The 23,695-nt window shown below is 60.2% G+C and overlaps 1 protein-coding gene across 4 annotated transcripts; it reads right to left on the bottom strand.

Moving 5' to 3' along the window:
* Positions 1-1,789: 1,789 nt before the first annotated feature.
* On the bottom strand, positions 1,790-22,642 carry RAB3IL1 (RAB3A interacting protein like 1). Of its 4 annotated transcripts, none has more exons than XM_059404179.1 (11): positions 22,445-22,642; positions 11,150-11,402; positions 10,675-10,770; positions 10,501-10,578; positions 10,033-10,251; positions 8,959-9,105; positions 8,325-8,453; positions 8,117-8,229; positions 6,471-6,570; positions 3,688-3,754; positions 1,790-2,854 (listed from the first exon to the last, which is right to left on the bottom strand). In XM_059404179.1, the coding sequence occupies exons 1-11, from the start codon at positions 22,594-22,596 to the stop codon at positions 2,772-2,774; spliced, it is 1,437 nt and encodes a 478-aa protein (XP_059260162.1). In that variant the 5' UTR covers positions 22,597-22,642; the 3' UTR covers positions 1,790-2,771. The 4 variants fall into 4 exon arrangements, with proteins under 4 accessions (XP_059260162.1, XP_059260166.1, XP_059260174.1 ...); XM_059404183.1 differs by lacking the exon at positions 22,445-22,642 and adding an exon at positions 19,881-19,955; XM_059404191.1 differs by lacking the exon at positions 8,959-9,105 and having other exon boundaries at positions 22,445-22,640.
* Positions 22,643-23,695: the final 1,053 nt, after the last annotated feature.

Genomic DNA, 23,695 nt, shown 5'->3' with positions numbered 1-23,695 from the left:
CCCCATATGCTGGCAGCACTTAGTTTTCTAGAAAATTCACGTAAGAGGACCAACCCCTGTCCTGCTGATGTCAGTTAACCCTGCTCTCCCAACTCCGAGAACCAAAGCCCTGAGCCCCTCCCTCCAGAGAGCCCCCCCAGTCCGCTACCCCCAGAAGCCTGAAGAATGGCGGTGAGGGCAGATGTAAGTGGGTAAAAACGTGGGGAACAGACGTGAGGAAAATCCAGCTCGGCCTCTGCCTGAGACTCGGTTTCTACATCTCTGAGAAACAGGGAGGGGCCTAATCCTATGTCAGGCCCAAGGCCGGTGTTCAGCGGAAGGGGTCCTGGATCTGAGCTCTGGAGCTGGGATCCTGCATTCCCATGCTAGCCCACGTGACCTCTCAGTGCCTCAGGGCATAGAGCTGCTCAATGGAGAAACAGAATGGCTCTGAGGTTGCATTGGTTCGCTTCAAGGGCAAGGCTTGTTTAAAGGCCCCAGGGCCAATGGTGGTGCACAGATATCAGTCACCATTGGGAGGTCCTGAAGCCAGATCTTGAGTCCCTGGGTCCTGGACAAGCACCTCACCCGAGTATCTCCGTATCTCCGCTGTTGTGTGCCCACCACAGCCCCACGGGCCTGACGAGCAATCCTTTCCCGGGGGCAGGGCGAACAAGTCTGGGCTGTGGGACGCTCTGTCCTGGCTCCTGAAACATGGCCTGCTGTCTCCTTGGCCCTGGGGGTGGCTCATCCAGAGGCAGGGAAGATTCTTCGAGGCCCACGCCTTCATGCTCTTTCTCCCCCAGCTGACCCAGGACTGACAAAGGGAAGGGCAGAAAGAGGCAGGTACGTAGGAGAGGGTGTTGGGGTAACCTGTGTAATGTGGCCACACACGTCCTCCCCTGACCCCCCTCACTGATTTCTGTGCTCCACACAGCACCCGGGGGACGAGGGTGGACATCCGTCAGAGACCTGACCAGTGGGTATCTGAGAGGCGGGGGAGGGCGGGAATTCAAGTCACGGATGGGAGGGGGAGCGGGGAGGAGAGGCAGTGGGGGAAGAGAGGGGAAATCTGTGAGGCAGTAGACAAAAGCAAAAAGGCTACTGGCTGGAGAGAGGGATAGGGTTGGGTGGCCTTGACAGAGGCCCGGCGGCTCACAGATAGCCTGAGGCCTCAGGCCAGTAGGGACCCCCTCACCAGCCCCAGGACACATTGACTCAGAAGTTGCTCTGCTCCCCTCCTCCCCGAGACCCCCACGGGCTTTGACCACAGCCCTACAGGTGGTGGTGGGGGATCTGGCATCACAAGATACCACCCCAGGTCCACCCCGGGACTCCTGGCCCTTGCTAAGAATCTGTCGGTGAGCAGGCCAGAGCCACCACATCTATCCCTGCCCGTGCCGCTGGCAGACATCGCCAGTAAATCCTGCCACCGTCCGGCACTCGCTAGGCAGCCTCCTGGTTTTGACTCTGAACTCCAACCTCCCGTTAGATGGACACAGGGAGACCAGCAGGGGATCTGCCCAAGGTGCCCCCAAGACAGCATGAGAGGCAGGCTCAGCACCGCTGCTCCCCCCTCAGCGGGCCCCTCCGCAGGGGAGAGGAAGCCAGGCTCGGCCCTGCTAACCCACATCCCTGAGGACCGCCAGAGAGGCCTCAAGGGGTGCTCCCCACAGCAATCCCTCCAGGATTTGGGCCTAATCCCAAGCACGAGGGCTGGCTGGGGAAGGATTTGGTTTCATTCCTTCAGCTGCCCAAGCCTTGGCCCGAACCCCAGGGCGCAGGAGTGAAGGCGCGTGGCTGCCCAGCCTCGACCAACAAAGCCTTCCTTTATTAAATAGAGATCGTGTTACATTCCATTCAAAGGAGGAAATCAGCTGTGGTGAGGGATGTGTCCAGGTTGGATCCCGGTCCCCAGTGGGCTTTGAGGGGTGAGGAAGGAGGCCTGGGTCCTGCCTACCCTATCCTGGTCCTGTGTGCAGGGCTTGGCGGCCGCGGCCCCCGTTGTCTAGATGGCCACCCACGGCCAAACAAGACACGGGTATCCTGAGGCCCTGCCTGAGTTTTACTTTGGGAGAAAAGTATCCTAATCCTTCCAGTGGTGGTGGGGGCAGGGCCTCCTGGAGCACGGGGCTCAGATGGGGGGAGGAGGGGGTCAAGTGCGAGGAGGAGGGACCCTGATCCATCTTAAGAACAGTTTGGGGACAGTTCTCAAGCAGATACAGGTTGGTGTGCAAGTCCCTGACAGCCCCTTGGGGCCCCACCACCCCCATAGATGCTGGAGGCAGAGGGCCCTCTGGGGCCAGTCCAGGGAGGCTGCTTGGGAATAGGTGAGGGGTGGCCACCAGGGGGTGCTGGTGGCCCAGAGCTTGGGACCAGAGGTGGGTTTGAGGGGGGGGGGGTGTTGGGCAGGAATACCCTGGAGGTCAGGCCACCCAGGTGGGTGTTAGGCCCCTTTCTGAGGATGTGGCAGCAACAAGGCACCTGCAAGCAGCAGCTCCCAGGCCTGCCCCAGGTATCCCCTCCCAAGGGCTGAGCCCAAGTATAGGTCCAAGCTCCTTGGTCTTTGGTGCTTTCTTGAAAGTCTCCTGGTATCTGTGAAGACAAGGGTCTGCTCACAAGGTCCTGTCTGTCCCAGGATGAAGGTCTGGGACCAGCTCAGCAAGGCGTCTACGGCCTGGCCATTCGTCCATCTGGTTCAGCTTCTGGCTCAGGGCCGGCTCCAGCACCCTGTCTTCCCGGGCAGGTGTTGGCTGCTGCTCAGAGCCCCCCTCTAGGCCCCGGACCATGCTCTAGGCCTCCTGGGGGAAGAAGCCAAGCTTGGCCAGCGACATCTCCTTCCGCAGCCTCGTGATCTCCCAAAACATCGGCTCGGCTGCAGGTGGACAGAAGATGGACAGCTCAGGGACAGGGTCCCCTCGAACAGATGGCCTGGCCCCTCTCCCCTGGCTTTGGGCAGGGCAGCTGGCCGGCACCCAGGGCTCCCCAGTCCCCCAGCAGAGATGACCTCAGTGGTGCCCTGACCTCTCTAAAGCTCCACATGGAAGCCTTGCACACTTGAGTGCTGCTGAACACACCCTACCCTGCCACGCTGGGGGCCACGGCCCGACACCGATGTGCACAAACACACCGCCACACATTTTCTGGGCTCCATACGCTTCCCAACCCTGTCTCCCCAGGGGCTCAGAGACCCTGAGTGGTCAGCAGAGCCACGGGGTCAGTCCAAGGTCCCCTCCAAGGCCTTGACGCCTGAACTGGGGAAGAGAGGCTCAGACTCCAAATGGGCAAGTCTGGTGAAGAAGCGGGACGCTAGGCCTTGCAGGACAGGGGCAGAGGGGACAACAGGTGGATGGAGGACCTGCCGGGCAGGCAAGGGTGAAGTGGGAGACAGCAGCTGGTGTCAAATGACTGAGGTGTACCCCCAGTGGGGAGGAGGAGATCTACAAGGGACAGCCACCCCATCGTGGAGGGCTTCCAATGCCAGGCCGGTAACAGGGAGCAGTCCCCTCGAGCCCCGGGGCCTGGGAGAAGTTTCTGGGTGGGAGAAGGCAGCGGGGCCGGGAAGAGGCTGGCAGAGTCCTCCTCTCTGTCCTCTGTCTGGGCCACAAAGCTCCTAGATCCACCCCCAACACCGCTGCAGCCGCACCCCCCGCCCCCCCCCCCCCCGCCGCCGCGGGCCAGCACCGCCGGCCACCAGGGGGCGCTCACCTTCCTGCCGCACCAGGCCTTGCTGGATATAGCGGATATAAGTGAAGAAGTTGCACACCGCGGTGATCTGGGGGCAGAAGCAGGGAGGTGTGACCCGCCAGCCTTCACAAAAGGGGTTCCCCCCCCCAAGCCAGGGCAGACCAGAGACCAGATCGGGAAACCCCACATCTCATCAAAGCCAGATAATGCTCTCTGAGCTGAACAGGGCTGGGATCTAAAATTTTACTACTGGGTGGCTCTGTCGGTTAAGCACCTGCCTTCAGCTCACTCATAGCCTCGGGGTCCCGGGATTGAGCCCCACATCTGGCTCCCTGCTCAGCAGGAGAGTCTGTTCTCCCCTTCCGTCTGCCCCTCCCCCCGCTGCTGTGCTCTCTTTCTCTCTCTTCCTCTTTCAAGTAAGTCAATCAAATCTTTTAAAAAATACATAAATAAAATTTAATTACAAACAGCGTTATTAGAACTCCTCCCAATAAAAAAAAAAAAAAAAAAACCAGCAGCAACTAACATTTCACCCAGCACAAGCATCCCGTGAGGCAGACATGCTTATCGTCCCCAGTTTACACACGGGGAAAACAGAGACTAAGAACTAAGCTACTGGACCACAATTACAGAGGCCACGAAGACGGTAAGTGGCTGAACTGGAAGGTGAAACCAGGAGGCCTGTGGAAGAATTCACGCTCATCCTGAGGGACCTGCCTGCTCCAGGGACTCAAGGACCTGGCTGCCAGGCCTTGGCCTGGTGCTCCTGATAATGCCAGGATAGATAGGGGGATCAGAAGCTGCTCACGGGGGCTGCCCTGCATCCCCAGGCCTGAAGCCCCTCGCCTGGCCTGAGGCCTGCTCCGTGCCAGGCCCTGTACTGGGTACCGCAGACCCTAAGTTGGCTCAGATGTGGGCCCTTCCACAAAGACTCTCCTACTGTAAGAAAGGGTGCTGCTGGTGCCCTTCTCCCCATGGCTGAGAGTGTCGGCCACTAAGAGCTCATGGGTGCCCCTATGTACCCCCTAAGCTGGCACACCACAGCCAATGACTGGTGTAAAAAAGGCCAGCTCCCTTGCCTCCAGGCAGAACTCCCTCTGGGCTGCAGAGGTCCCACGGATCAGGCTGCAGTCAGACTCCAGCCGAGGCCATGCCCTCTTCTGCTTCCTCAGGCCCACATTCTGCTTCCCTCACTCCTCCTAAGAATGGTGTAAAATCTTCATCTCAGGCTCAGCTTTTAGGGAACCCAACCGGAGACAGAAAGTGGCCAGCAGCTGTGGCCAAAACTGTACCTACTCAATGCCCAGGGTTCCAGGGGAGGGACGCCAAGTGTGTGGGGGCCCGGGGGTCCAGAGTTACAGGGAGGGGACCCTCAAACACACAGAAATACCTGCCAGGAGGACAAAGCATGTGCAGAAGCTTGGTGGCCCGGGCCAGTGTGAGAGAGGGCCGCCCCAGTCAGGGGACCAAGCCCATGTGGCTCAGGAGGGGCTATGAGGAGGTGGGGCAGAGATTGGTGCTGGAGAGGCCTGTGTGCCAGGCCACGGAGTTTCCCAGCAGCCAGTGGGCCCCCACCGCAGGCTGGTGAGTGAGGAGGGGCCGGGAGCAGTGGGGTTCTCTCCCCAGGGCCATGCTTCGGGGATGGAAAGCTCTTCTCCCTACGGATGCCATATGCCTTGGTCTCTTCGAGGCGGGGACTCCTTCCTAAGATTTCACACCGTTTCAAGCTCCCATCCAAGCTCTGCCCAAGGCAGAGACACACAGGCCTGGCAGAAACAAAGTTCTACAGTGTTTTTTTAGTTTTTACATCTACGGATATGGTTTTGCCAGGCACAGAATGGCTGGCGAGCCTCCTTCTATGGAGTCCTGATGGAGATCCAAAAAAAAGGCCCCTGGAAAGGGCTCTGTGCACAGAGATGCGGGGCGGAGGCTGCAGGGAAGGCGGACCGGGCTCAGAATGGGGAGGCCCCAGGTCTAGGTCATGCCCCTCCTTTCTACGGCACAGACTCCCATCAGCAAACGGAGCTCTGCTCGCTGCTGTGGGATGCACTTGGACCACACGCTGGGCACCCTGCGGAAGCTCGCTGGGCCCAGACAAGCTGCCCAGCAACGGGGCCATCTGCCCACTTCGATCCCTTTGAACAGCCTCTAATAGGTCAAGGACAGGAGACGGTTTTCTCCCTTTTCCCCCAGCTCGGTGAGGTCCCCTGACCCAGCCTGGGTCGCTCGGCAGGATTCCCAGAGGACTTGTGGCACCCTCCACTACAGGCAGGCTCGAGTAACAGAGAGACCTCAGCACCTTCTCAAAAGTCTAGGGCCAGAGCCTGAGCTGGGAGGTGGGAGCCTGGAATTTAAACCTGAATCCTAATGTCACTCCCATGATTAGGTTTCGGCAAGCAAAGAGGCACCGCAGTCCACCCTGCCCCCAGCCTGAGGGACTGGGTCCTGCCAACAGCCATGGGACCTCGGAAGAGGACCACTATTTCCAGAAAGGAGGCAGCCAGCCTATTCCTTGACTGCAGCCCCTGCGCCAGACACCCAGCTAAGCTGTGCTGACTCTTGCCCCAGGGAGACCATAATAATAAAAGGAGGTGGTTTTAAGCCACTAAGTTTATGGTAATTGGTTCTGTAGTAATGACAAACTAATTCACCAGTCTTGGCTGTGTGGCCTGAGTCGGTCTCCATACCTCTCTGAGCCCTGTGTCCTGCTCTGCAGATCAAGGTTGGGCTCCTAGGCCTGGGGCACTGAGTCCCAGCCCAGGGTGCCCCTAAAAAGCCCAAGACCCTCCCCCTGGATGACTCACCCTGGCCCGGGAGGATGGCGAGATGTAGTAGTGGCTCTCAGAGTCCCCAAGCCGGATTCGGTGGCGACAGGCACGAGCCAGCCCGCTCAGGGCACAGGTTCTAGGGGAAAGCAGAGGGGTCTGTGGGGGCTGGCGGGGGCTTGCCCACCCAGCTCACGCAGGGAGGATGGCAGGCAGAAGGATGCACCAAGGGAGGGAGAGGCAAGCGGACCTGGGGGGCGGGGCCTGGCATCCTCTCCCTGAACCCCAGCTTTCCCAGGAGCCAGGGAAGGAGGCAGCAGCCTCAGAAGTCCCTGGGAGAGACCTTTGACCTATGTTGGATCTCACCCCTGAACCCCTCACCTTGCCCCTAGGGGGCAGGAGAGCTCAATGCACCTCATGTAAGGTATACCAAAGCTCCACTCGCTGTAGCCCCTCAAAACACCCCCTACTTTACTGGGGCCCTCAGACTCAGTCCCGCCCTCCCCAACTAAACAGGAGTCCACTGTCTCCTCCACTTGGTCACCAGGTCCTCAAGCTAGGTCGTGCCAGCAGGGCTTTTGGCTTGAATCCCCTCAGCTCCTCCAACCAGCCCCTTGCCTCCCCTCTCCCCTTCTCCACCTTACAGCCAGGGTCTCCTCCAAAGCCCAGATCAAGCCCATCATCTTTCCCCACTCCTTTCCTACTGCCCAGGAAACCATTGGAGACTCTGGAGCAGAGGAAGGTCAAGTAGGCACTTGGGTTGCGGGACTTATCAGTGCCTTTGTTGCCTCCATGTTCACTGTGACTCTGATTGGACCCGATAGCCCTCTTTTTAGGAAACATCTATTGATGACTATGAAATGCTGGCCTAGTGAGTCAAAGCCTAAACTTCATCCAAGACCCTTTATACTCCGACCTCAAACACTCTGCAGTCTCAGCCCTATCTCCCTCCCCACCCCATTGCTCTGCTCATAAACTCAGTGATGTTTCTATTAACACCCTGGCTTCTCATATCTTCACTCCTTTTGTTCCCTCTGCCTGAAGGGCCCTTCCCTACTCGGCAAACTGCTGTTCGTCCTTCAAAACCTGACTCAAAGGTGCCCCTGTGTGACAAGGCTCGCCCCGTGGGGCTTCCCTGGCAGGTCGAACCCTGGGCTGCCGAGGGCAAGGGCTCCCTGCCTCTGCCCCCGCTCTACCCTGGCTATCTGGTTCTGCTGCGAGCCCTGCTCGATGGCAGCTGAGCCGCAGGAAGGACGCGGAGCCAAGGGCAGCCTGGTTATTTATCAGCACAAGGAGACTGAAGAGCTGACATCACTTACATGGCAGTTGGGGCCCAGAACCCACTGGGGGAGAGAGGGTGGGGGTGGGAGAGGGATGGTGGTCAGGCCAGCCAGGAAGAGGGAGACACCCGGGAGGGCCTGGAGGTGCAGGACAGGGATCTATGACTAGAAGCAGGAATTTGTGCCAACGTGGCCTCCTTGCCCTGCCAGAGGTTAGCCGGCGTGCCCCTGCGCTCCTCCCTAGCCAGGCCTGTGAGCCACACTCCCACCCGCCTCCCTGGGTCCCACCGCAGGACCCCCCGCACAAGGGCTGAGGCTCAGTCCCTGGTTACCCCGTGGGCAGGGCACGAGGCGAGGCGTGGCCTTCTCAAGCAGGCAGCAGAGGGTGAAGGGCACTAAGCTTACTTGGTGCTGCCACACTCAACCGCGGCCACCTTCACCGTGGGTGGTGTCTGCGCAGCCACGGGCTCGATGGTGAGCGTGTTGTCCTCCACGGCGGCCCGGACCAGCGCGGAGAGCTGCGACAAATCAGGGTGGCAGGCCAGGCCATGAGCGGCTGGCCTCGGGCTGCAGGGCTGGGCCCCGGGGCCGGCCACCCTCCGCCCCACCGCACCTCCTGCATGGTGAAGTCCAGACAGGGGCCCACGTCCTCCCGGTACACCCTTTCGAGGAAGGGGCAGGTCTTGTCCAGGGTGGGTGATTCCCGCCAGGCCTGGAACTCTGCGAACAGGGTGGTGTCCACCTGTGGGGGAGGGTGAGCCAGAGGGGGCCAGTCAAGGCGCTGGAGGGGGCCCCACTCGCCCCCGCCGTGGCAGGGACAGGTGGAGCCAAAGCAGGTGGGGACCAGGGAGGTTGAAGGGCAGGCCTGCCAGAGGGGCTGTCCCCAGGGGCCCAAGCAGGGCAGCAGAGCTCCAAGGAAGAAGTGCCTTCTTCCCTTTGCCCCCAGGGGCTCAGAACCCAAACTTCCGTAGCTAGCTGTGCTTTTAGCTTCCTGGCTCTACAAGGTCACAGACGGGTCCAGGGCCTCGTCCAGAAGACCCTCTGCCTCCTATAGGAGGAAAAGCTGAAGATGGGCCCCGCGGGTCCCCCCCGCACACAGACACATGCACACAGAGAGAACACACATGGGGCCACTAACTGCGGGGGGAGGGGGTGGAGACCACAGACTGGTCACCCTGGGCGCATGCGCTGTGAGTGAGGCCGGGCGTGGTGGGGGCAGAGGGGCGGCCCCTCTCCCCAGCCATTACCTGTCGGGAAAAGGAGAGAGAGGTAGTGGAGGTGGGGGCCGCGGGCGGCTCCCCAGGCAGGAGCTGCCAGGCCGGCTCGTAGGTGAGGTGAACAGCTTTGCTGGGGACCACGCAGAGGAGCAGGGAGAGGAGGGGGGGCAGCCCGGGCTGGGAGGGGCGGGGCAGACAGACAGACAGGTGCACAGAGACAGACGGGAGGAAGGAGAGGTTAGTGTTATGGTCAGAAGCTGAGAACTCGGAAGTGGGGGTGAGGCCTCCTTGGCATCCCCTCCCTGGAAACCCCAGAGACAGGGGGCAGGATGGAGCTGGGGGCTGCCTTGGTGTCAGAGACCACAGGACCCCGAGTCCCACGTGGCCCTGGTAGGGCATGCTGGGTGCAGCCTGGAGCTGAGCCCCTGACACCTGGGCTTGTCAGTCCCCATGGCCCCAGGAGGCCATACTTATGTGAGGAAAGGTGAGGCTCCAGCAGGGCCCTTCACGTGTCCAGGAACCCATGGCCAAGGACACCACTGCCTAGCCTGGACCAAAGACCCCAGCTGAGGCTGGGGGGCACAGGGACAGGTTCCAAAGGCTCTGCCTGTCTAGGTACCCTCGCCAGAAGGTGCTGAGGACCCTCGAGTCCAGGGATGTCACAAACTAGACCTCAGGGCTGCGGACATGTAGGGCCCAAGCAGCCTGTCCCCAGAGGCCCAGCAGCGGCCTCCCTAGGTCCAGGGAAGGTGCCTTCCCAAAGAACTCCCCCATCTTCCCCCAGCCCAGGCAACGCTCTCAGGCCCCAGGCCAGCCTCAGGTGCCCAGAACACCACCTACAGCTTGGCTGGGTGTGGACGGGCTAGCAGGCCCTCCTGAGAGATGTGAGGGGTACCACACTGCACTCAGAGCCTGAAGGCCAAACCTCGTATCACAAAAAGGCTGCCCAGCCCTCCCAGACAGAGGACACCGAGGCCCAGAGATGGCAGCACAGGCTCCCGGTCACACTGCAAGGCGTCAGGTCTCCCTATGGGGCCCCATGGCGTGCTGACGCCGGACACCGCCTCTGTCTCCTGTGTCCGCTAGCCGCCTGTGACCCCTCACCTCTTTGCCCTCCTTGTCCGGGGTGAGGGTGTGTCCAGCCGTGGGGCACATAGCAGGGCAGAGGGTGCTGCTGGTGCTCTTATGACGTAAGTGGCCCTTGCGGGGTCCAGCCTTGCTGGGGCTGAGCAGCTGCGGGTGGAGCTCGCGGTTGGGGGAGGCTGGTGTGGACGTGAGGACCAGCGTCTTCAAGGCGGTCACCTCCGCCTGCAGCATGTCGATCTGGCCGGGAAGAGGTGGCCGTCAAGCCCAGTCCAGGGCTAATGTCACTGCGGCTGCCAGCCGCTGGCCACCCCGGCTCAGGACGGCCTGTCCCAGAGGTGACTAGGACCGAACCCCCCTGCCCCCTTACCCCTGAAACAGCCTTTGAGGTGGGGACTGAGAAACCCATCTTACAGATGGGGAAACTGAGGCTTGCCGTATGCCAGGGCTCTGTGAGATGCACCTGTCTGGGAGCTGGCCGGGCCTCACCTTGCCCCGCGCCTCCTTCAGCTGCTTTTCCGACGCCGCCTGCTTCATGTTGGCTTCCCGCACCATCTTGTGGGCTTCCTGGGAAGAAGGCAGGCTGTGCGTGAGCGGAGACTGGCCAGCGCGCAGCCGGCGACCCATTCCCCGACCCATCCCCCGGCGGGCCAGCCGCGGTACCTCGAACAGGCTGGCCGTCAGCTCCTCCAGCTCCCGTTCCAGCTGCTCCCGCACCTTGGACAGCCGCTCGCACTCCTCATCCTTCAGCTTCAGCTCCTGCGGGGTCCAGGGCGGGTGGCCATCAGCCTGGCATGCGGGGTGGGAGAGGACCCAAGCCCACCAACCGGGCTCCACTGCCAGGGTCCTCTTCCACGGGCCTCTGAGCCCCAGCCTCCCTTCCTCTGTCGCCCTACAACTTAGGATGCGTTTCCCACTTGGCTGCCGCGCGATGTCGAAACCCCAACCGTCAGCCTCTCTGAGCGCTCAGAACGGGCCGTCAGAGCAGTCCAACGGCTGGAAATCCTTCAGAAGGCACCAGAACTGGTTTCTCCTCTGTGCTGCCCTCATGCTCGGCACGGCCTCCGTGCGGGTGCTCAGGGAGAGCCCACGGCCCCCTGCGGGGGGGCCCCTTAACCCGCCACCCTCGGAGCCCCACCTTCTGGGCTTTGTGCAGCTCGTCCTTCAGGAACTCGGAGCCCTTCTCCCGGATCTCCATGGAAGAGCTTCGCAGGCGCAACACGTCCAGCTGGGCGGCCGCGGGGCCCTCCTCACCTTGGGCCTCCTCCCCTCCAGGGCTCTCCGCCAGGCCTCCTGGGCACTCCCTGTGGCTTCTGCAGGGGCCCACGCTCTTCCAGGGGACTGGGACAGCTTCGAGGGGCGGCAGGTGGCCCTCGTCTGGGTGGGGCTGGCTGCGGGGCAAACAGCAAGTCCAAGGTGGGGGCCCTGAGACCCAGAACTGAGCCGAGGGACCGACCCTGAGCCATCGCCTGCCACTCGGGGCTTGGTCTGGGCCCATCTGTAAAACATGTACGCTACCCTCGAGGCTGTCACTCTGCTGTCCCACAGACAGAGGGACCAAACGCGGGGTCTCCTGGGGGCCAGGTCAGGGCACCCTCGTCGCTGACAACCACCCTCTCAGGCCTAGAGCCAAGGGCTGAGCCTGGTATACAGCAGGCGCTCAGTTTGGGTTTGTCCAGCAGGAGACTTGAAAATGCGTCAGTGCTGAGAATCTGAGTCTCCATTTCTACAAAGTGGGCACAGTCCTCTGGGCCCTACCTCTGGAGTCACCCAGTGGATCTGATGTGCATAAAACCTTAGCACACAGGGGACTCCTGGGTGGCTCAGTCATTAAGCATCTGCCGTTGGCTCAGACCCTGATCCCGCGGTCTAGGGATCTAGCCCCCAGTCTAGCTCCCTGCTCAGTGGGGTGACTTGCTTCTCTCTCTCCTTTGGCCCCTCCCCTCACTTGTGCTCTTAGCAGGGGACTCTTTCTCAAATAAATAAAATCTTAAAACAAAAACCTCCGCACTGGGTGATTGGGTTATGGACATTGCGGAGGGTATGTGCTATGGTGAGTGCTGTGAAGTGTATAAACCTGACGATTCACAGACCTGTACCCCTGGGGCCAATAATACATTATATGTTAATAAAAAATAAAATTTAAAGAAAAAAACCCTCTGCACACAGGAGGCACTTAAATGGGAACAGCCTTCTTGGCTACTGTTCATGCAAATTTTATGCAAATTATATCCCACTCCCGGTGGGCAGGAGAGGAAGGACCCAGCCAGGGCCCACAGAGCTGAGGAAGGAAGATTCTGCCACACAGCCCAGGCAAGGCAGACGGTCTTCCTGCTCCCTGAGCCTTGTGGGGGACAGGCCCGGCTCTCCGCTGCTCTGCCCTGTGACGACCTCAGGCAAACACCCGTCTCTGGGCCTCAGGACCCTTCTCTCCCTGAAGTCAAAGACCCTAGAGGCAGTGCTGTGGCCAGCAGCCTCCGTGCCCCCCCATCCATCCACACCCCCCACCCTGCAAGAGACCCTGCGGAGGGAGGCAGGCAGGAAGGGAGAGGGCTCGGGGCCCAGCAGCGGTTTGTGCCAAGACAGCACCTCCGGACTCGCTCACTCAGCAGAAGCTGGCGGGCCCCTGAGCCAGCAGCTTCGGGGCGTGATGAGGGGGTGGGGATGCGGAGGGGAGGGGGCTCCCGGGGCCCACACAGGAGGGAGGAAAGCCAGGGCCAAGGGGTCATGGGACTCAGGCTAACTCAGGCACAAGCGTGAAAGGCAAGACTGGGGATCGGTCCCTCCTCCCTGTCATCTGGACTCTGAGACAGTCATCAAGCAGCCCCTGAGCTCCGGCTCCTTCCAGGTAGCACAAAGTTGCTGGGGACCCAGGGGACCCCTCGCAACGAACCTATTCCCAACCCTTCTTCACGTGACCCCGTGCCTGCGCCCAGCCCGGCCTGCCTTCTGCTTTGGGACCGGCACAGTGTGTGGCCTCATGGTTGCTTGGCTGGGTCCTGCCTGGCAGGGACCCGGGGCTCTGACAGATAAAGTGGGAAAACACATCTACCACTCCATCAACAGTGACTATGCCGGACAGGGATCCTTCCTAACACCTTTGTGTGGGGGGTGGGGTGGGGGTGGTCCTCGTTGGCAAGGGTTCCCCAAGGCATGAGCAGGGGCTGTGGCAGTGCTATGGCAGCCCTGGGCTGGGGTCTGCACCTGGGGGTCTCACCCTGGGCCATAAGCCCCCTGGGCTGCTGTGTGCCTGTCTCCTCATTTTCGGCTCTCAGCAGCATTCATGGGACAGTCCCCGTCCTACAGACAAGGGATGGAGTCTCAGAGAAGAGTAGAACAGGCCCAGGCTCACAGGGCTGCTCAGAGGCGCTGGCCAGACAGCAGGGACTTCTACAGTCCAGGCCCAAAGTGCCTCCCCGGCCAGTAGGGGGCGGTGTGAGGGCACAGTCAAGGCATCTGCTTCAGGACCCAGGGCTGTGAGGCTCAGGCGGGCTCCGGAGACTCCTCCTTGGCGGCAGCAGGGAAATCTGACCCAATTCTGGCCCGACTGACTTCTCAGATTCTGCTCCGGCCCAGAAACTGCCTCCCAGGAGGGCAGGCCGGGGCTGGGGGAGCGGAGGCTGAGAGCAGAGGCCAGAGTCGGGCCGGGCCAGGGTCCACACCAGGCTCTGAGCTGGGGTCCACACCAGACCCTGGGAATGTCACTGCAATTCTCTGAAGCCACCTGTGGGACAGGAGTAAAAGCCTGGAGGAGGTGGACTAAGAACCAGGTGAAGAAGTCACGGGATCCAGCACCCAGGAAAGACGGGGCCTTCTGCAACCACACTGCCGTGCCTGCCCAGACTCTGGGTCCCACAGCCCAAACCGCAGGCCCAGGGAGGTCTTCTGGCTGAGACTCTGGAGGCCTGGGGCCCAGGGCCATTTCCTCAGGTAAGAGAGGATGGCCCTCGTCACTTGGGCTGGCCAGGGGCAGCAGACCCCAGCTCAGGGACTGCCTGCTCGTCAACAGGACGAGCAAGAACTGAGGGCCAAGGAGGGGGGCCACCAGCAGGGATGGCACGGGACACAGGGCAGGATCCCAGCTTTTAGACAACCAGCCCTGGTGTCTTTTCCTCTGTAAGGACCACCCCAGACATCACCCACGCCCCCGCTGAGGAGAAAAAGACCTCCAGCCCCTCCCACAAAGACCACCAGAGTGGTCACTGACTCTCCTGTTGGTCCCAAGGTCATGGCTGGGGGTACGGCCAGACCGTCCTCCATCATTTTCCCAACAGGCTCTCACTTCAGCCCACTGCTGGGAAGGATGAGCCCAATTTTGCAGCCAGAAGAAATGATGGCCTCCCCACATGCCCCCTCCCCAGTGTAAAATCCCAACTTGAAAATCCTGATGGCAGAAAGCGTGGGAAGAGAAGGACTGCACAGACATTACCAACTGCCCAACGCCTGGGCCAGGGGTTCAGGAAAGATGGGGTCTCCCTGTACTGGGAGGGAAGCTCGAATCTGTAGGCCCTCCCCTCACACTTCAGAGCTGAGAGGCAACTCAAAAATTTCGGAGAAAGGAGGGACCCCAGGCCCCATAGGTCCAGCCCAAGCCAGAACCCTCTATTTTCACATACTCAGCATCCCAGATCAGGGGCTGGAAAACCTCGATGGGAATGCCCGCGGGGCTGCGGAACTCCCTCCTTGGACAAGCATGGACTACTACTTCAGTTCTTCTGCCCTGCACCCCCTCCCCACTCCTCAGTCCAGGTCCACAGCCCTCAGCCCGAGCCTTTTCAGACCCCATTCCCTGCAGAAACAGAGTCCAGAGTCCAGAATATGCTCCAGGGAGGGCCCGTTACAGGACCCACGGCCACTGGGAAGAGATTAGAGGCAGGAGACAGTAAGAGTCAAGGTCAGAGGAAAGTGGGAGCACCCAACATCCCCCATCCTGAAGCAGGCTCTGCTGTCTAGAGCCCACGACAGTTTAGACAGGAAAGGCCCCACTGGGTCACTTCCCCAGGAAACACACATGGGGGGCGGGGAGCAGCAACCACAATGCTCACCCCCCAATCCTGCCCTAGAAGGGCCAGCAGGGCTTTTGTCCCCATCCACAACAAGAGGCAAGCTGAGAATGAGGACCCCTGGATCCAATGGTCCCAGTAATCCCCACTGGACCAGAAGGGCCTGACCAGGATCCGGCATACTCTTTCCATCTCCAGCCCACCACCTGCCATGAGTCTCTCTGCCCTTGAATCTCTCCCCACTGGTCCGCTGGCCAGCACCCAGGTCACCTCTTTGAACTAAAGATCCCTGTGTTAATGGGCATGATGGGTTCATTAGAGAAGACGGAAGGAACTAGTTAGGGAAGCTCTGAAATGGGGTGGAGTGGGGGGAGGCTGCGAGGGCACACTGGGAGCGCTCACCCTCTGCCTGGGGCCAACAGGGTGGCTGTCACTGATCTGGTCTATGGGGCGGTGCCACGGCACAGGAGCCCCATTCAGACTTATGGCCCTGCACGCACAGGCATTCTGGTAAGCCCTGAGGCTGACAGCCGAGGGACTCCTCCTATCCAGGGGCCCCGAGGAGTCCCAGCAAAGGTTTCACGCATCAGCTTGTCCTGCAAGCCGGGCGAAGAGGACAGAGAGGGGCTACGTCTTCACCTCTGAACCCTCACAATGTCGCTGCAGGGATATGCTTCCCCGAGCAGGTCTGGACAATGAGGCGCCTGGTGTTCAGAGAGGGATGGTGACCTGACCGGAACACGCAGCCAAGAAGAGGCAGGGTGGGAACAGAACCCAGAGTCCCAGCACTACTGCATCATGTGACCTGTCACCCGGAGAAATCCTGACGGGAGGAAAGGGATGAATGGTGGTTTTGGAGAAGTGAGGCAGGACGCAGATGGGGTTTGAGGAAGTTTGAGCCAGTGCCTGGGGGCGGGGGGAGCGGAGGGGGGGTGGTGGGGGTTCCATCCAAGGCTGTTGCATAAGCCAGGCAGGTCTTGGGCTCAGGAGGGATGTGCGGAGGCGACAGACACACAAAAGACTCTGACGGGGGAATCGAGGGAATCATGGCAGGAACTGGGGGCTGGAGAGGGTGATAGGGAAAAAAAAAAAAAGGCAACAAAACTACAGTAATTAACTAACATAATGAAATGGTGCCTGCCATGGGAACAGGGAACTGGGAGGGAGGCATGTCCTATACAGGTCTCTAGGTGGCTGGGGGGAGGTACCGGGCCGGAGGGAGCAGCTGCAGTCTGAGGGAGCACTGGGGGAGGAGTAACAGAGGAGCCTAGGACCACAGAGCCAGCTGGAGGACCAAGGAACAGCCACCCCAGGGCTGGGAAGGAGAGTTCTAGAATGGAACAATGGTGTCCTATTTGTCACACATGGGAACAGAACATCAGGCTAGTGAGCAGAGCAGGACCCTGGGGTTGGGCGGTGCGGTGGAAGCAGGTAAATCTGGACCACTCCAGCAAGGGGGACCTGGCTGCAGGATGGAAGGCAGGGAGGCTAGAACACCTGAATCAGGTGGACGGGGCTGAGCAAGCCTCTCCTTGTGGGAGCCCCAGCCCAGCCCAGCCCAGCCCTGGGTCTCCACGGAGAGCCAGCACCAGGCCTGGGAGCATAGGAGCTCACTCTGCACACATAGCACCTGCCTCACAGCCACCTGCTCAGTCCTAGAAGGGCCCGACCTCTCGAAAATCCAGCACATACAGAGCAAGCATCTCTCATGTGCTAGACACCCCATCAGCCCCGACCCACCCAATCTGCATGACCACACAGATTTGAGTTGCACTGCCTCTGAGCCCCCTGCGGACCACCACCCTGTTGGGCACAAATCTGGGGCAGAGGTGGGGAGAGTCGAGGACAAGCAGGATTCTCATGAGGGTCTGATAGATAGTTAGGGTAGGATAGATAGTTAGATCAAGGAGGGCTTCCAGGAAGAGAGGTGCGCAAATGCTGGGAGAGGTACGCAAATGTTTCCCAGGCAGGAGACCCACCTTCCTTCCATACTCCAGATCAAGTCTGAGCCTATGAGCCCCTGTGACTTAGGCCCGACAGGCAGGAGCTTGAAAATCCAAGTCCCTCAGAACCCAGAGCAGTTAAGTGACCTGCTCAAGATCACACAGCCCAGCTGCAGCCCCAGGGCTCCCCAGCATCCCGCTCATTCCAAAGATGCAGTCCTCCATCCCTGGGAGGGTAGGGGAATCTCATTTCATTCCTGAGCAGTCCATCCAGCCTGGATCTCTCTAGAGATAGGTAATGATTAGCTTCATCTATCAGAGAGGGAAATGGAGACCAGGGGAGCAAACTAGCCCAGAACTCAATTTCTGGCTTTTGCTGACCAAGTCCCAAGTACCTAGCACTGTGTTAGCTGTAGAGATGCAAGAAGTGCGTCTCAGAGCAGGCCTGGCATCCGGGACTACGGGCATGAGAAGCTCTGGGTGATAGGGAGGGGAGCATCCCAATTTGGGGGGAACTGCCTCTGAGTTCAGCCTTCAGGGCTCCTGAGCAGGAAGTCCCAAGGAAGAGGGCCCACTTGAGCTCCTGCAGAGTCCTACCACTGCTACCCACCCCAGGGGAGCAGCCTTGGGTCCACGGCCAAGGTGGGGTGAACCGGCACCAGGGCCTAACCATTAGCGGCAACCATCCCTCACCTACAGATAAGGAAGGAAAGTGAGGAAGGAAGCCCCAGAGACACCGACCGCTTAGCCAGGGCCACGGACCCCTGATCCCAGACTCCTCATACTCTAGAATGAAGGACCAAATATGCACCTACCCAGACTGACTGAGCCCCTTGGGGGCCAGAAGCCTAAGCAGCTCAGTTAGACTTACATGGACAAGTAGGACCCCAAGCAGGGTCCCTTCTGGCTCCTGCTGGAGTCTGGGTGAGCTCCTAGGACTTGAGGCGCCCAGTGGATGTTGGTAGCTTGGCCCCTGATCCTTCAATCCCTGCCTCTAATATCCGATTAGGGGAAATCCACAAAAATGCAGAGCTCAGAGTAACCCCAAAAGTCGGCCTCTCACTCCCAGGTGTCCAGCTCCTCCTTCCGCCCCTCGTGCTTTCCATCTGCATTTATAAAGCTCCTACTAGGTGCTCTATACCTGGCTAGGCCCTGGGGTTAGGCTAGGGCCCAGGGATCTAAATGTACATACAGGAAGTGAGTTATAGGGGCGCCTCGGTGGGTGAGTCGGTTAAGTGTCTGCCGTTGGCTCAGGTCATGGTCCCAGGGTCCCCTGGGATCATCATGGGATTCTCGCATCCAGGTCCCTGCCCAGCAGGAAGTCTGCTTCTCTCTCTCTCCCTCTGCCCCTCCCCACTGCTTATGCTAGCTCTCTCTCTCAAATAAAAAAATAAAATCCTTAAAAAAGAAAAAAAAAAGAAATGAGTCATACTAAGGATCATGTGGGGGTCAGCTTGGCTGGTTCATCCAGAAGGCTCTTGAGAATATGGCCGGGAGGCTGGACTGGGGTGGAGGGAGGGGGTCTTCTCCAGGACCCTGAGTCTTTTTGACCCTGTTCTTAAAGAGGACCTACTGGGCTCCCAGCTCTGTTTGTCTGGCCCCAACCTGGATGCCTGCAGGGAAGGGAACTCGGGGCATGGAACAGCTCCCAACCCCTCCTACCCCAACCTACTCATTTCACCCAGAGACCCAGAGAAGTGAGAACATACTCTCAAGATCACACAGCAACTCAGTGACTGTTTCACCTGGGTGACCCCCAACACATGGGGTCACAAGCTTCTTCCAGACTGGGCTGCCCGTTACACAGTCAACCCCACGCAAGACTGTGCTAACCCCATCAGGTCCCACACAACCACTTTCTCCCTGAACTGTCTTCTTCAGGGGTGGGGGAGGACTTCTTCAAAGAACAGGCTCTGCTTCACCTTTCACCCTTTAAGGGGCATGCCTCTTCACACCTCACCCCTACCTGGAGCCCTTTCTTTCAGCACCCCCTGCTGGGGACAAAGCCCACTATTCCCTAGCATCTCAGCCCAAGCTTTGCTAGGGGCCATGGAGTCCAGAGGATCCAGCAGGCATCAGAAACCTCTCCTGCCAGCCGGCACCACCTCCTCCCTCCAGCAGGCCTGCCCTTGCTCCCCAACTCTGGCTGGGAAAGAGCCCCATCCTGGGACTCCCCCCACCCCCCAGCTGGCCCAGTTCTTTACAGGAACACAACCCACCCCACTCTGGCCACAGCTCTTCCAGGACCTGGCCTTTCCAGGCCATGGGGAAGAGGAAGTGTTTGCCCAAGTCCCTGAGAAGACCACAGCCTTCCTGCACGAACAGGGCAGGAGACCCACACCACGGCCAAGGAACGGGGATCACCCCTGAGAGCCAATAATCGGTAATAGGGACTGAGGCCACTAAACCAGGACCTGGGGCGGTGCTTCAGACTGCAGGGAGGTCCTACCGCACACCTCTGAGCCAGCGGATCCACAAGCCCCAGATGGAGGTTCATCAACTAACTAGCGACCTTGGCAGAGACCCAGACCCCTTTTCCAATTGCACTGCTTTCCAAAGGTTCATCCAGGCTGGGGCTGGGCGGGGGGAGGGGGGCTCCTCCAGGTGCACACCCCACACTTACTCCGGCTTGCAAGCCACCCCCACTCCGCCCGCCCCCTTCTCACTCGCGCTCCAGATGAGCCAGGAGTTGGCGCCCGCACGCCGAGAAGGTCCGCCGCCCACCCCTTCACACTCCGCACCCAAGACAGCACCCCCGACCCCTCCCCGCGGGGCGTCCTTCCACCTCCGCAGCGAGTTAGCTCGCGCGTCCCGGTGCTGCAGGGCGCCCCTCCGCCGCCGGCCGGGTGCACACGCCGCGGGGACACCCCCCCCCCCCCAGCCCCGGAGGCCGCCGCGGTGCGGGGACCGCGCGCGGACCTACCCGCTCCACATCCCGGCGCCGCCGCGAGCTCCCTGCGCCGCCCCGCGCCGCGTCCCCGCCCGCCGCCTGTCAGGCCCGCCCGCAGCCCCCACCGGCCCCAGCCCGCCCCGGCCCCCTCCCTTCCCGGCGGGTCACGTGGCCGAGGGGGTGGCCCGAGGACACGTGCCCGGCCCCGCCCCTCCGCCCCGGGACGGTGCGGCGGCGGGAGCGGGGGAGGAGCCCGCGGCCCGCGCGCCCTGCGGCTGACTCCTCTCTGGTCCCCAGGCGCCCCGGCGCGGCGCCTCCCGAGCCCTCGGCCACGGCTGTTCAGGAACCTTGGCCGAGTGCTCGGAGCCCGCCGACAGCCCCCGGCGCCCACAGCCGGCCACCGGCCCGCACGCCCCTGCCCTGGGCTCCCCGGGCTCTCTGCCGGTTCCTGGAGGGTGGGAAAGGGGCCAGACCCCAAAACAAGTTTTCTTGGGTTTACTCTTGAGCGCTCATCCCAAAGGAAGACCCACCTTTGGTCCGAGTCTTCAACCCCAACCCTCCCCCACCCGCAGCCCAGTCCCCACCTGGCAAAGGGCCTTCCCCTCTTGTTGGGAACACTCCCTGCGCATCCCTTCCAGCATCTACTGGCGGGGGGAGGGGGGGGATATGCACCCCGACCAGGCACACCTGTCCGGATTTAGGTCCTCTGGAAAACCTAATCCCAGATCACGGGTCTTCCTGTCCCTCCATCCCTCCGCCCCTTTGTCACTGTTCCTCAGCCCTGACTGCTGGCCTCGACTTCAGCCTGCGGTGGGATCCTGTGAGAGTATAGCTCTTCTCTCTTGCCAGGGTCGGGGGCTCCCACCCTCTGTCTCTAGAGAGGCCTAAGAGTCGGAAAGGAAGGAGGTGGTTCCCTTCCAGATGGTACCAGAACTCAGGATACCACTCTTCCAGACCCACAGAGCCGGGACCCAGGCTTGAATGGGTCAGGTCTTCCCTGGGGACACACATTTCTCCCATTCAGTTATCCATTCAGCCTTCCATCCTGTGTGAGCACAAACTATGGATCACATAAGGGCTGGGAATCCAAACTGCACAGACACATGCTCTGTCATCCCAGGGGACCAATATGGTAGGGAGACAGCAGGATGGGAGACATACTCACAAGGACCTCCACTTCTAGGGCCAGTACTCAGAGTACACTCATACTAAGTGCACAGTGTCTTTGTCACAAATAGAAAATGGCACTACCTTCCTAGAGGGGCGCGGTCCATGCCAAGGTACGGAACTTGGTGAGTGGAGAACAGGCTGGATTTCATGCCTGCTTGCTCACTCCCTTGACTGGTATGTTGTGCAGTGAACAACCTAGGCAGCCCACTGTGACGTCCCTTCTGACTTACCAGAATCATTCTGCCCAGTCCTCCAATGCCCTTCACTCTGCAGGGCAACGGTTTCTAAGACTGTGGTTTCCCAAGGGCAGAAACCATCTCCTTCTCCATGCAGTGTTTCTCTGCCTGCCCCAGCCTAGTCCAGGGTCTGGCCCAAAGCAGATGTCCCCACCCTGTTTGTTGACTTGAGTCCTACACCAAATAAGTCTCGAGCAACTGCTGTCTTCCTGGCCCTTGCTCTGTTCATTATTTAGGAGTAGGGGGAGAAGACACAAAAGGAGCTCAGGACAGGGGCCTTACCCTCCAAGACTTCACAAGCCTGGGCAGGAGATAAGACTGGTCCAAGCTGTGGTAACCCAGACTGGTGGGAGATAAGGCACAAAGGTGGTATCAACCCAGGCTAAGGCCCCAGAGGAAGAGTCCTTAGCAGGACAGGGGAGGGCCAGTGGACTTAAGCAAGGCCTCCAAGGATAAATGTGGGGTTACCATTCTGGAAGCACTGACACCCAAATTACTACCCAAAAATACCACATCATCAATCCATCCGATGACCATCGACAGCCAGGCCTCACTAGCTCCTTCCACAGCCCAGTGCGCTCTGCTCCCCAGCTGAAAGGATTGGTCTCAGAGAAGTTCAGGAACCTACTTGATGTCACACAGCCAGGGGGGGTGGGCCTGTGACGTCTTAAACCAGTTTTCTGAAAAGACAGCCCGGAAACTAGAGAACTCACTAGAAACTGCAGCTGCGTGCAGTCAGGCAAAAAGAGGAGCCTGCTAGGGCCTGGCCAGCCGGTGAGGAGGGACTCAAACGAGTCCCCTTCGCCCCTCTCCACACCATCCCCGTCCCCACCTGGCAGCCCAGACCACAGAGTCTAGGCTGGAAGCAGATGAGGAACAGGAAATTGCAAGCCCGGATGACCCAGGCCCCAATTCTGACTTCACTCTCTCTCCGCACACCATGTGACCCAGGATGTCTGTTTTGCCCTCTCTGAGCCTTAGACTCTGTGTCTGTCCAACCACCAAGAAAGACAATCAGAGTCACCCCATGGCGCTGACCTTGTAGGAGGCTCATGAAATTCCTCCAAGTTCCATGCCAGTCCCCTGTCAGGAGCCTGGGCTCTTCCTCCCTCCTCCCCCAGGGCCCCTACAAAATGGCAAGCTCTTCCCCCCTCCTCCCCTCCGTGACCATGACCGAGGTCACTGGCTCACCTGTCTGTGTCCCAGGGCTCCTCTCCCAAGTTCCCGTCAAGTGCGGGGCCCAGAACTGATGGGGCGTAGCGGACAGCCCCCGAGCTCAGTGCCAGGAACACGGGGCATGTTCCTCGGGCAGGACACCTGGTGCGCTCCTTGGAGTCATCCATGCCAAGGCCAGCTTGAGGGTCCCTCTGGAGACTGACAGGAAGGCGGTGGCAAGAGCCTTCTCCCCCTCCACCTCCCCCCAGCCCCGCCCCAGGCTGAGCCTCACGCTAACCTTTGCTATCTCTGAGGAGCAGTGGCCTGGGAAAAAGGCTCCTCCCAGCAGGCCTCTATCTCCTGAAACCCCGTAATTATTAACTCCTGTGGCTCAGCGGGCAGCAGAAGACACCAGGGGCCCTCCTTCCTGGGCTCCAAGCCGGGGAAAGGTAAGACTCGCTGAAGGGTCATGGGAGATTTCCTCTGCATGCCCAAGGCCGCAGCTTCCACTAGGCCCAAAGGAGGAGCTGCCTGTCCTCTCCCAGCCCAGGTCAGCAAGGTGGAAAGCCTCGTCCAGCCCAGACTCTGTCACCAACTGGTTGTGTGGCTTTGGTCAAGGACCCCCACCTGCCGCCTCCCCATCCCAAGCTTGGCCTCAATATCCCCTTAAAACTTGGAACCACTAACAAAAAAGCACAATTCGGTGTAGCAGTTAAGCACAAAGGCCCGATGTCAGACAAGCTGGCTGCAACCCCATTCCAGACTGAATGGAATGAGGCTTTGGGCATGTTAGTCTCTGTGCCTCAGTTGCCCTGACCCATAATAGGGAATCTCACCCTCTAAGGCCCCCCCAGGCCAGCTGCTACTGCCCGGACATGCCGGATACCCCCCCCCTTTCCTCCCACAATGCCCTCTGCAGCACATCCTACCCCCTGCTGATAAATTTCTTCTTTGCTTATAACCCCTCCACCAGGAAGCCTTCCCCTGTAGATTTCTTTCCTGAGGGTGAAGCCCTCAGGCATGTGACCACCTTGTGTCATGATGAGTAGAACTGTGGGACACCCCCACAATAACCGAGGGACTGTGTGGGCAGAGGCTGGCCCGCACGCACTTCCAAATCCTCAGTACCCCCTTGTCTGGGCCATGGTCAGCCTCAGCCCACCCAGATGGTTTGAAGATTCCACCCCGTCTCATTTGGCTTGAAATCTATTCCTAGTTCTGCTGTTCCTTGGTTGTGTGATCTTAGGCAAGTCACTTTGCCTCTCTGGGACTCAGTTCCTTCATCTG

Source organism: Mustela nigripes, chromosome 1 (assembly GCF_022355385.1).
Source record: "Mustela nigripes isolate SB6536 chromosome 1, MUSNIG.SB6536, whole genome shotgun sequence".
NCBI classification, from domain to species: domain Eukaryota; kingdom Metazoa; phylum Chordata; class Mammalia; order Carnivora; family Mustelidae; genus Mustela; species Mustela nigripes.
This window is presented reverse-complemented; position numbering and strand designations above follow the sequence as displayed.

Excerpts from the sequence above, each read along its gene's own strand:
- RAB3IL1 (XM_059404179.1), bottom strand. The coding sequence starts at position 22,596 with ATGGATGACTCCAAGGAGCGCACCAGGTGTCCTGCCCGAGGAACATGC. Across the intron at positions 9,106-10,032 it reads CGGACAAGGAGGGCAAAGAG|CCCGGGCTGCCCCCCCTCCT; the intron begins GTGAGGGGTCAC and ends CGCCCCTCCCAG. Across the intron at positions 6,571-8,116 it reads GTTGAGTGTGGCAGCACCAA|AACCTGTGCCCTGAGCGGGC; the intron begins GTAAGCTTAGTG and ends GCTTTCCCCTAG.